Source organism: Podarcis melisellensis, assembly GCF_964234715.1.
Source record: "Podarcis melisellensis genome assembly, chromosome: 15".
Taxonomy (NCBI): domain Eukaryota; kingdom Metazoa; phylum Chordata; class Lepidosauria; order Squamata; family Lacertidae; genus Podarcis; species Podarcis melisellensis.
The window spans coordinates 33,438,219-33,450,807 of NC_138532.1; the positions used below are offsets into that span (position 1 = coordinate 33,438,219).

Here is a 12,589-nt window from a genome sequence, read left to right on the forward strand (position 1 = left end):
AACACCCCTTGTCTGTTCCCGCTGCAAATGTTTTGCCAGCTAATTTGTTCAGCGTGTGCTCTGTGAGAATGGCCGCTTCCTTGAAAGGCCTCTTGGCTCTCCTCTGGACTGGGCATCAGCAGATTCCCCACGGTATTCCGGAGCGGTTTAGTGTTGGGCGATGGACACTCATTAAATGGCCCTGAGTCATGCGCCTGCCCTTTAGGGCTCAGCCCACACACATCTGTCTCTGATATGACAAGGGCAGCAGGAAACATTTAATTGGACCTGTAATTATAGGGCAGGCGGCAGCATAACAGTTCCCAAAAAAGGGTACCAAGGTGGAGCTGCCAAGCGCACAAAAGGCAAATAGAGGTTGGCTGGTTTGCAGCGCGGTGCATAGCCAATGTGCAGGGACAGCAGATTTCCACCTGCTTTTAGACCGGGTTGCAGGACGGGCGGGGCATTTGCACAGAGGAACGTAGGAACCTAGCACCTTCTGCATGCAAAACCGCTGAGCTACTGCCCTTCCCTTAGAGGTAAGATACTAGTAGTATCTTAGTATCTTCCCTTAGACTAGTAAGATACTAGTCCTCATGGTTCAAATTAAAGAAGTGATTCAAACAGGGAGCTGCCTCTTTATACCAAATCAGACCACTGGTGCATTTAACTCAGTATTGTCGACACTGACTGGCAGCAGCAGATTAAGTGTTGTGTGCAGGGCAGGCCAGAGGGAACTGAGGGAGGCTGAGGCTTGGGGGTGTTCCATTTATCTATTATATTCCAGCCCCAGCTTTACTCCAGAGAGAGCATAGGTGCTTCCCTCTCTGCCATGCTGTTTTCAGAACCACCCTGTGAGGTAGGTTAGACTGAGAAACGGTGGCCGGCCCAAGTGCACCCAGCAAGCTTCATGGCCGAGTGGGGGATTCGAATCCTGGTCTCCCAGGTGCTACTCCTAGTCCAGCACTCTAAACTGAGATTTCCCAAACTTGGGTCTCTCTCCAGCTGTTTTTGGACTACAATTCCCCTCATCCCTGACCACTAGCTAGGGATGATGAGAGTTCTAGTCCAAAAGCAACTGGTGACCCATGTTTGGGAAACCCTGCTCTAACCGCTACACCACACTATTCCACAGTAGAGTTTGAACTGGAGAGGGAGTTCCTTCTGATCTCTGGCTCAGTCATTTGGGGGGAGTTTGGGACTGCTATGTGAATCGTGATGACAACTGACTGACTCCTTCTCCCCTTTTCCTTCTCTCACCCTCAGTATTTCTGGCTGTTCGTCCTCTCGCGGGGTTTGGTCGGCATTGGCGAAGCCAGCTACTCCACCATTGCGCCCACCATCATCGGAGACCTCTTCACCAAAAACACCCGGACCCTCATGCTCTCCGTTTTCTACTTCGCAATCCCTTTGGGCAGGTATGGAACTCCACGGACCCCTTGACTCCTTGTTTCTACACGCATCGTGTTTCGTTTCTTTGCTTTCTTACTCTGAACACAGAAAACGCCTTGAGCCCTGGGCCATGTCTGCACCTTACATTTGAAGCAGTAACAACCTTCAGTGTCCTTAACAAACTAGAGTTCCCAGAAAATTCTTGGGGTGGGTGTGTTTAAAGTGAGTTTGTAGTGCTTTAAATGGCTGGCGTGGAAGCGGCCTTGTTTTTTGCTCTGGCCCAGCCCACTGTTACCTTCAGCCCCACTCACCACTCATCCTGGCCCCCCGACCGGGGGCATGTAGCCCCGACAGAGTGTCCCTGAGGTACAGAATAACTGAGGGCCCAGTTTGGACACCTCGGCTACGGTGCCAAGCTTGGGGCTAATGGCTTCCTGGCCCCTTCTTCGAGCCGCCCTTATCAGCCTGGTGCATTCTGGGGATTCCTCTCTCCTCACAATGCCTCCTTGCCCCAGCCTGGCATGGTGACAGACAGGGTGGGCGCTCCACATTCCAGCTGGCAGGGCCGTTTCCTGCGGGGAATCTCAGCGCCGCATGTTTACTTCCATCGGCGCGGGGGAAACCTTTCCCGTAATCAGTCGGGTGACAAAACATCTGTGGCGGGCTGGCGAACAAGCTATCCTGAACTCGCCGTTTGCAGGCCAGCCTGGAGACAAAGGGTTGAAAGCATTCCTTTTAGCTCTTCAGGAAAAAATGCGTCCCCAGGCCCGCCTGAGAACGCTGGGGGCAGCTTTTTCCTGAACAACAGCAGGAAGTGAGGCTGTGAGTTTGCCCGTGACGCTGGCTTTAAAATAGCAAGCTCGATATTGTTTGGGTGGTGTAGTGAGGAGGGTCAGATCAAATGGGGTCCCTGGGCCATTTATCTGAGAGGGGTCAGTAAGATTATTCCTGGAAGTCCCAAAGCTACTTGTAAAGGCAAAAGCCAGCCCCAGTTGTTTGCTCCTCAGCAACTGGTACTTAGAGATGGTCAGGATCTGTCTGTGAAACCAAACTGCCCTAGATTCTCTTAAAGAATCCTGGGAGTTTCATTTTGGTGAGGGGGATTTCAGTAGGCCTCCTCTCAGCACTATGGATTTCCAAGGGTCCCTATGGAACAGGTAGCAGCTGTTAAACTAGACGAAACACCTTGAGGACTTTGTAACCTTAAGGGCTGAAGACCTGGAGAGCTCTCCAATGCTACTCCTACTCAGAGTGGACCTACTGAAAACTATGGAAATGACTAATTTGGGTCAGATTATTTCAGTGTGTCTGGTCTGAGTAAAGCTCAATTGCATCACACTTTTTTCAAATGAGATGGCCAGGATGCTGAATTCCGCACGCTTATACCAGTAGTCCCCCGCTGCCTTGAGGGACATCTGTGGAAGAAGAAAAGACTAAGGAGTAAACCCTACACAAATCCAAAGTAGAGTCCCTAAGACGGTTGGATGGCGCCTGGTATACCTTCTTCCGGCAACTTTGGCCAAGCTGGTGCCAAACGTATTGCTCTGCTTTCCTTTGGACCACATCAGCGAGGCCAAGAGGGGAGCCTTGTCATTGGACAGCCCAGGACCTTCATACACACTGCCTGGGATTTCACCCTGGGGGTGTCACTTTGGTGCTACAAATGCAGCAGTTGACTTCAACCTCAGAGGCACACTCGGTTGTCTCTCTAGAAAGATGGATGCTGACAAAAAATACCAGTAGCTTTGTTTGTGTAGTTCCTGAGACTGGTTGCAGAATGCACAAACAGCTCTAGATGTTCTCCTTGACTGTGGGACTCCCTTCCCCATGAAATTCATGAGTGCCTTTCAGCCATGATCTAGTGAAGCTTTCTTTAAAAGAAGCTTTGGGCGGCCACAGTGCAGCTGTTGGATTGGTACAGGTGAAGTTTTAAAGTACCATGTTTTCAATCCGTTTGGTTAGCCGTTCTACGCATGTTGGATTCTGCACTTCAGGTGCCGCTGGGAGATCAAGTGGGCTAGGAACTTGAACGAATGAATGAACTAATTCCCCTATTTTTCCTCTTGTCTTTTGCTTTGTTCCCCAGCGGTTTAGGGTACATCACTGGATCAAGCGTCAAGCAAGTAGCTGGTGACTGGCACTGGGCCCTTCGGGTGAGCAAGCAGCCTGTTTTTTGGTGTTTGTTTCAAGGATCTGCTCCGCTCTGCCCCTAAGTGAGGTGCCGTTTACAGATCACATTGCCCACACATTGAAAAGAATACATGTGGGACTTCTATGGGTGAGTCATGCTCACCCCCAGTGACCACACCATCGGCGTGCTGGAAGAAGATCTACACCGTGTCTAGCCAGCTTGGTTCTCTCCAGATGTTATTGGATTACAATTCCCATCAGTCCCAGGGATGATGGGAGTTGTAGTCCACAGCATCTGGGGGGTACTGCACTGGCTGCCCCTGCACGCTGGCTATCACATAGAGCTATGCGAGGGAGAGCATAGAGAAGCTCTACCTGCAAACATTGGTGCACGCGTAGAGCCTCTTCAGCAGATTACAAGGCACTATTACTATGAAGACCCTCGTGACAGGGCAAGCTGGGCATCCCATCAGTCAGGGGCACTGCAGCAGCTGGTTTCCTGCATCAGGAGTGGGGGACAGGATGACTATCAAGGCCCCTTCCAACACTTGCCCAAGATAATAATAATAAACAAGAATCAGGCACCCTTTCGGTTGGCTAAATATTAGAATGCTCCCCTCATGCCAGTGTCATGGGAAACATTACAGGCTAAATAGCTTCCTGGACCACTGTTTTGCTAGAAGTGGAGGAAAAATCTGCGGAAGAATTTAGGATGTTTCTGGCTTGAGGTAGATTATTGTCAGGACAGGAAAACGAAAGGTCGCGGCAGCATTCCGTTCCCTCTGCTGCTCTTTAGTCAAAGTGTCCCTTGGCTGCCATGAAACTCAGCCAGGGATGTTTTCTTGTTTTGCGGGAGGGATAATTGTTTCCCTTTTGCATTCATTTTCCTGCATGAAGGTTTCTCCATTTCCTTCTATACACTTTGGGGGACCTTGAGAAATGTGCGGGGAACACTTTAAGCGTGCAGTGGACACAGCAAACACAAAGAGCGCTTGACCAGAAAAAAAGAAAAAGCCAACAGGAAACAGGGCAGCAAAACTGTTTCCTAACCTTTGACCCCGCTTGGCCCCTTGCCAGTGGAGGGGCGACTTTTCCCGTGGATGGAATTTTAGGAAGGTGAAAACTATGGGATGGGAGATGTGGCTTTTGTAGATAATGCTAAAATCAGGTCTCCTGGCCTGTTGATGGGGCCAGGCTATTGCCAGCGCATAACTCAGGTGCTCAAAGCTCTACACCAGTTGCCTATATTGCTACCTGGTATTGTTCAAGGCTTTTGTTCTAGCTTACAAGGCCCTGAACAACTTTGATCCAGAATACCCCAAGAAACCACCTAATTCTTTATATCCCAGCCTAATCGCGGAACTCTTTCGGGGAGCCCCTCTGTAATGGTTCTAGGGGTTGCTCGTGCATAAACCGGCGCCACACCTGGCTGGGTTGCCTGAGTGAACCTTTTCTGTCCGGACAGCCACTCGCCCATGGCTGTCTCAATCGCTGGCAGAATCCGTCAGTGGGCGTTTCTTGAACTTCTTCCAGCAAAGAAGCTCTTTGACGCCTAGTCTCCGCCTACTCTCCCTGCGCGGAAGCTTTCTGCGCAAGGAGGGTGTGGGCAGCCGAGGACCCTTACTCTCCCCGCTGCTCCCCGGCAAGGAGTCATGGGACCGCCTCGCCGATTCCCCCATCTGCCCCACTTCTCCACTGGTGCTACACTGATTCTCTTCCCCAGAAGATGGGCTGCCTCTCCCCATCCGGGACGCTCTCTGGAATCCCTCTGGAGCCCGCTCTCTCCCTCTGGCCCTGATGGCAGTTCCCTGACACCCTCTTAGTGGTCCCCAGTGGCTCGAACACACAGCTCGTACTAAGGGAGTTGTGCTTTTAGTATTGCACACCCAATTTTATGCAGCTCCCTTCCTGTCGAGGTCAGAGAGTCTCCCATCCCTCCCTGTGAACATCCAGTGTCCGCTGAAACTTTTCTTCCAGCAAGCATATTGAACTCAATTGCAATTGTATCATTTTTTTCTGATCTTTTTTTAACATTTCCATTGTATTGAGTTTCTTGTGCACCACTCAGAGACGATTGCAGTTAAGCTGGGTGTTCATTTTGTCCCAGTCATCCGCCCTTTTAAAAAAAACAGGCCGTGTGCTCTAGATGTTTCTGATTCCTGGTTCCTCACACCGCACACCTCTTTCTCCTCCAGGTCTCCCCGCTTTTAGGTATGATCACCGGCACACTCATCTTAATATTTGTTCCAGCTGCTAAGAGGGGCAACGCCGAGCAGCTGGGGGCGCAGCTGAAGGCTCGGACCTCATGGCTGAGGGACATGAAGGCCCTGATAAGGAAGTAAGAGAACTATGCAGCCTGTTTCCATCCTGTGTCAGTTTTGCACCCCCTAATTCAAAGTTTCTTTGCTGATTTTTTGCTGATGTAAGAGAGGGCTATTGATGGCTACTAGTCATGGCTACTAGCATGGGATATGGGTGGCACTGTGGTCTAAACCACTGAGCCTCTTGCGCTTGCCAATTGGAAGGTCGGCAGTTCGAATCCCCATGATGTACTGAGTTCCCGCTGCTCTGTCCCAGCTTCTGCCAACATAGCAGTTGAAAGCACGCCAGTGCAAGTAGATAAATAGGCACCACAGCGGCGGGAAGGTAAACGGCGTTTCTCTGTGCTCTGACTTCCATCACGGTGTCCCGTTGCTCCAGAAGTGGTTTAGTCATGCTGGCCACATGACCCGGAAAGCTGTCTGTGGACCAATGCTGGCTTCCTCGGCCTGAAAGTGAGATGAGCGCCGCAACCCCGTAGTCGCCTTTGACTGGACTTAACCGTCCAGGGGTCCTTTACCTTTTTTTACCTTACTAGCCATGATGGCTAGTAGCAATGCTTCTGAATCCTAAGTGCTGGGATCAGAAAAGATCTCTTGTGTGTGAAACCTGCTTGCTGGTTTCCCACTGTGGCATCTGTTTGGCCACTGTGAGGAGAGGATGCTGGACTCAATGGGCCATTGGCCTGATCCAGCAGGCTCTTCTAATGTTCTTCTATCTATCTATCTATCTATCTATCTATCTATCTATCATCTATCTATCTATCTATATCTATCATCTATCATCTATCCATCTATCTATCTATCTATCAATCATCTATCTATCATCTATCTATCATCTATCTATCTATCTATCTATCTATCTATCTATCTATCTATCTATCTATCATCTATCTATCTAATCTCTATCTATCTATCTATCAATCATCTATCAATCATCTATCTATCTATCATCATCTATCATCTATCTATCTATTGCAAATTTTCATTTAAATCACACTCATTGTATACACATTTACAGATATATTCTTAACAAAGTGGGTAATGAAGATGCACAGTGCATTCCTTTCCCCCGTCATGCTCTTTGGAATGGCTTTATTTTAGAAGACATCTGAAGGCAGCCCTGTTTAGGGAAGCTTTTAATGTTTAACAGACCACTGTATTTTAATACAGTGATACCTCGGGTTACATACGCTTCAGGTTACATACGCTTCAGGTTACAGACTCCACTAACCCAGAAATAGTACCTCGGGTTAAGAACTTTGCTTCAGGATGAGAACAGAAATCGGGTGGCAGCAGCGCAGCAGCAGCAGGAGGTCCCATGGGCTAAAGTGGTGCTTCAGGTTAAGAACAGTTTCAGGTTAAGAATGGACCTCCAGAATGAATTAAGTACGTAACCAGAGGTACCACTGTACTTTGTTGGAAGCCGCCCAGAGTGGCTGGGGAAATCCAGCCAGATGGGCAGGGTATAAATATTTAATAATAGTAATAATAGTAATAATAATAATAGTAATCATCATCATCATCTTATATTGGTTTGTCCATTCTGATGTTCTGTCCATGCTATTATAAAATTAAAACCAAAACCTTCCAGGTTTGCAGCAAAACCTTCCAGGGGAAGCAGCGAGAGCTTCCTCTGCATGCGTGGAATATGAAACCTCCCCTTCTTGGCCCTAACCCAAAACCCCTTTATCCCTTCAGCCGCAGCTACGTCTTTTCCTCTCTGGCTACCTCGGCTGTCTCCTTCGCCACGGGGGCCCTGGGCATGTGGATCCCCCTCTACCTCCACCGGGCGCAAGTGGTCCAGAAAACCGCAGAGACCTGCACATCTCAGCCCTGCGGGACCAAGGACAGGTGAGCGCCTGCTTTGCTTTTACGTCTAGTGGGGATGCCGCAAGGGGCAGCCTGCGCTGTCGGTCTTGCATTTGGCGTGGGGTGGGGCTAGATGCCCCCCACCCCCAGTCTCCCTGCTCTAAGATTCTCTTAAGTGCCAGCTATATCACCCTCCTTGGACATAAGGCATTTCTGGGGAGTCAGTACATGCATTCTTTTTTTAATTTTTAAAAATTTAAAAATTTTATTTTATTAAAATAATTCCACATTAATACATACATATTAGGAAATTACAGACAAACTACATTTCATACAATCCTTAAAAATATTTATACATACCAACACTCAATCCCAAAATCCCTCACCCCTCGCCCCACCCTGTGCTTGACTTCTAATCTACCCAATTGTAATTTCTTTCCACTTCTATTACTTTCTTTCACACACTTTTAAACCAACTTTCTACTTCTTTTTTTCTGGCCCCCAAGGTCACCCATTGAGCTTCGTTCCCAAGTGGGGGATTCGAACCCTGGTCTCCCAGGTCTGACACTTTAAATGCTGAACCACACTGGCTCTTCACTAATAGAAGGTCCTTTTCAGTTTTTCAGAGCCCTTTTACTGGCTTTGGACAGGTTTGCTGTCATGCCAACCCACTGAGAGGGGGGTTCCTGTTTAAGGTTGGAGGAACTCAAACTTGAGGAATCAGGGATTTGTCCAAGGTTAGGCAATGAGTGGAAAGTGGAGATAGATAATGGGGAAAATTTATAATTTTCTTAAAGACCATGTTAAAGACCAGTTAAAATCGTTCGTAAGATTGGAATATCACTTGTAGTTTAATAGTGAATTTTGAACACAAAGGAGGGGTAAAAGATTTGGATTATCATAAAAGATGCAGGAGGAAATGATTAACAATAGGACCCACAACAGGGAGGAGGGAAGTCCAAGAGATTTCTTGGAATCTTGTTTTTTATGTTGTATGTTGAATATGTGACTGTAAAATTTTAATTCGAAACACAAAATAAATAAATTCTATAAAAGAAAGAAAACAAAAAGGTAGAGATAGACTCCTATGAGAGACAGAGCACATAAGTGAACCAGGTGAATTTTAAAATCCAATTACAGATTGCCGCCCTTCAGAAAAAGGTCCTCCCCCCCCTCCCGAGTTTCAGTCACCCGAGAACCTCAGATTCCCATGGAAAACGTCTAGACTGTCCTCAGAGCCAGCGTCTTAATTTTATGAATTCCCTGCTTTGGGTTTTCGCCCATAAATGTCCGTTTAGCACATCTTACTCATGCCTTTTGCTTTGCTAATCCCGGCCTCCACCTGCCTCTCACCTTCCTGTGTATAAAAATATGCCCGTATCAGTGAGAGAGGCCTCTATTTTTGGAATTCTTCCTTGCCCTTAGCTTGATCTTCGGAGCTATCACTTGCTTCACCGGATTTCTGGGCGTGATCACCGGGGCCGGAGCGACCAAGTGGTGCCGTTTGAAGACGCAGCGGGCGGATCCCCTCGTCTGTGCCGTCGGGATGTTGGGTTCAGCTATCTTCACTTGCCTGATCTTCGTTGCGGCAAAGAGCAGCATTGTGGGAGCCTACGTATGTATGAAGCAGCTTGGGTAGCGTTTGGGGGTGGGGAAGAGACTGACTTTCCTGATTGCAATTGCACGCAGGTCATAGAATCATAGAATTGTAGAGTTGGAAGGGACCCCAAGGGTCATCTAGTCCAACCCACTGCAATGCAGGAATCTCAGCTAGAGCATCCATGGCAGATGGCCATCCAACCTCTGCTTTAAAACTTCCCAGGAAGGAAAGTCCACAAGCTCCCAAGGTCCCGCTACCCAAACACTCTTTATACGAAAATTGACTTATTCAAGCACGAGGAATTAGTACCCAAACCTTGCTATGCACACCAGAGCATAGCTGTCAACGTTTCCCTTTTAAAAAGGGAAATTCCCTTATTCCAAATAGGATTCCTCGCAAGAAAAGGGAAAAGTTGACAGCTATGCACCAGAGATTCACATATCCAAACATCTGGACCCGCATGTGGTGAGGAACACATTAGAAATGTTCCCATAGAGTTCAATGGAAATCATTGACTCACTATGCAAACACTCACAGTGAATACATAAATACTATCAATAAAGTAAATATTCTCTATCTGCTGTTTAGCTCCCTTTATCTCTCTCCTTGCAATATACAGATTCTCCCTCCTCCAGCTAACTCCGCCCACAACCATAATTAATGAGAATTTGACTAGTATCTGTCTAAGAACATTTCCAATCTTCCTCCCAAACAAAAGGAAACAAGCAGCCCAATTTCGCAGTGCAATAAAGTAAATTGCTGTGCATATGGCTGTGTTGGGAGCGAGTACTACTGTTTTACGAAATCTGCTTAAAATGTGGTAAAAACTAAACAATTGGTGCTGTCTGTGTTTCATCAACAGGTCTGCATTTTTATCGGTGAGACACTCTTGTTTTCAAACTGGGCCATCACTGCTGACATACTCATGGTAAGCTGGCATGGGGAGTGCTCTTAACTGTGTTGGTGAAGGCCACACACAGTCCATAATGTTGCAATTGCACTGGTGCAGAGTTCAGCATCCTGTTGCCATTATGGGGGAATCTTAAGAAGGATGGGGTGAGGAACCTCTGGGCCGGGCACCCAATGTGTCCCTCCAGGCCTCTCTGCCTGGCCCTCAGAGCCACCTTAGTGGTACTCTGTGTGATGCCACGAATAGCTCTGCTCATTTTTTTTGTGGTGCGAAGAGGACATTGGTGGCAACGCTAGCCCTTTCCCCAGGCCTCTATTTTAGGAGGTGAGGCCTTGCCAGGGCAACCCTTGTGGTCTTTCCTCCGGCTTCCTGAGTTGTGTGTGCAGCTCAGCTCGAAGCAACCGGGGCGATCCCACGCTCTGCTTCCTGGCTTAACCAACGCCGCCATCTTTGGCAGGGATATCCGAGCCCGCTCCTGTGGTGCACTTTTGGTTCACTCAGGCCTGTAATTGACTTACTTTCCAAACTTGGGCAGGAACTAATGTTTGGCTGGAGTTTTTTTTTCTTTTCTAAGTGCTCTTTAAAAGGGCACCCACCCACCATCCTTTGCTACAAGTATCGGGAAACTCTGGCCCTCCAGATGGGAATTATGGATTGATAACTTCCAGAGGGCCCCACAGATTTCCCCAGTGGCTACAGAGCAGGGATGTGGCACCTCTGGCCCTTCACATGTTGTTAGGCACTAACTTTAGTAAGTCAGTACTGAGGGAGGGCCAATACCCCAGTCAGTCCATACTGAGGGAGGGCCAATATCCCAGTCAGTCAGTACTGAGGGTAGGCCAATATCCCAGTCAGTCCATACTGAGGGAGGGCCAATATCCCAGTCAGTCAGTACTGAGGGTAGGCCAATATCCCAGTCAGTCCATACTGAGGGAGGGCCAATACCCCAGTCAGTCCATACTGAGGGAGGGCCAATATCCCAGTCAGTCAGTACTGAGGGTAGGCCAATATCCCAGTCAGTCCATACTGAGGGAGGGCCAATATCCCAGTCAGTCAGTACTGAGGGTAGGCCAATATCCCAGTCAGTCCATACTGAGGGAGGGCCAATACCCCAGTCAGTCCATACTGAGGGAGGGCCAATATCCCAGTCAGTCAGTACTGAGGGTAGGCCAATATCCCAGTCAGTCCATACTGAGGGAGGGCCAATACCCCAGTCAGTCAATACTGAGGGTGGGCCAATACCCCAGTCAGTCAATACTCTGGGAGGGCTGCAGGTTCCCTACCTTGGGTGTTCACAATACTGAGGGACCTAATGTACCACCACCAATCCCTTGGGAGTTCCCCGGCTGGTTCCTCTCACCATTCCTTCTCCATCCAGCCAGTCCATGGCAAGTACTGTATAGGCTTGCCACAGAACTGTGGGCTTCTCTCTCCTGCAGTCAGGGGGAAGCCATTGTTGTTTTGATACATCTTTAAATGTATAGGCCTCTAATTGCAGTAGGTCTACTCTTAGATTGGTACAAGTACAACCAAGATCAGGCCAGCTCTGCCGCCATTTTCTTTTCTGTAATCCCCAAATGCATGCTTGTGCTAAATGGCATATCCCAGTGTGGGCTAGTCATTTGACAGACTGGTTGTTGAAATGCTTCACCCATAGAGTGTTGGACAAGGACCAAGGAGACCAGGGTTCAAATCCTTACTTGACCATGAAGCTTACTGGGTCACCCTGAGCCGGGCAGTGGTTAGGGATAATACGCAGAGTGGGAGGTCCGTAAATGCCACATTGAGCTAATTGGAGGAAAGAAGGGATATAAATGCAACAATAATAAATAATATATTTCTCCCTGCCAGTACGTGGTTATTCCTACACGCCGGGCAACTGCAGTAGCTTTGCAAAGCTTCACCTCACACCTTCTGGGAGATGCTGGGAGCCCTTACCTGATTGGATTTGTAAGTGAATTTTTGGGGTGTCTGGGTCAGGGATGTGTTGAGAGGCTTGGCTCTCATTTGCAAGGCAATCGTGTCTCCCCATCAAAGGAAGGAAAGTGCATATCCTCCAACATTTCTCTGATGAAAATAGGGATGTCCTATTCAATTACTACTACTACTACTACTTATTATTGTTGTTGTTGTTGTTATCATCATCATCATCATCATTATTAATTTATTTATACCTCACCCATCTGACTGGATTGGCCCAGCCACTCTGGGCGGCTTCCAACTTATATAAAAACATAATAAAACATTAAACTTTTTTTTAAAAAAGGCCCTATACAGGGCTGCCTTCCGATGTCTTCTAAACTTATCTCCTTGGCTCGGGGGTCACATAACTCCATACCCTCCAACATTTCCCCGATGAAAATAGGGGTGTCCTAAGGCAAAGCGGGACATTCCAGGATAAAATAAGAAACCAGAATGGCTTCTGTTAATCTGCAACTGTCCCTGGAA

At 48.1% G+C, this 12,589-nt stretch overlaps 1 protein-coding gene across 2 annotated transcripts in view; it reads left to right on the forward strand.

The window, feature by feature from the left end:
* The window catches only part of SPNS2 (SPNS lysolipid transporter 2, sphingosine-1-phosphate), a gene marked incomplete at its 5' end in the record, with an annotated part of 92,537 nt that overhangs the window by 59,882 nt on the left and 20,066 nt on the right, over nucleotides 1–12,589 (forward strand). For both annotated transcript variants that reach the window (XR_014163243.1, XM_081890444.1), the window contains 7 exons: nucleotides 1,246–1,397; nucleotides 3,458–3,524; nucleotides 5,697–5,839; nucleotides 7,521–7,673; nucleotides 9,057–9,246; nucleotides 10,094–10,159; nucleotides 11,993–12,091. Coding sequence is in view for 1 of the 2 variants with exons in the window: in XM_081890444.1 (XP_081746570.1) it covers nucleotides 1,246–1,397; nucleotides 3,458–3,524; nucleotides 5,697–5,839; nucleotides 7,521–7,673; nucleotides 9,057–9,246; nucleotides 10,094–10,159; nucleotides 11,993–12,091 (870 nt within the window). The remainder of the gene's footprint in view (nucleotides 1–1,245; nucleotides 1,398–3,457; nucleotides 3,525–5,696; nucleotides 5,840–7,520; nucleotides 7,674–9,056; nucleotides 9,247–10,093; nucleotides 10,160–11,992; nucleotides 12,092–12,589) is intronic.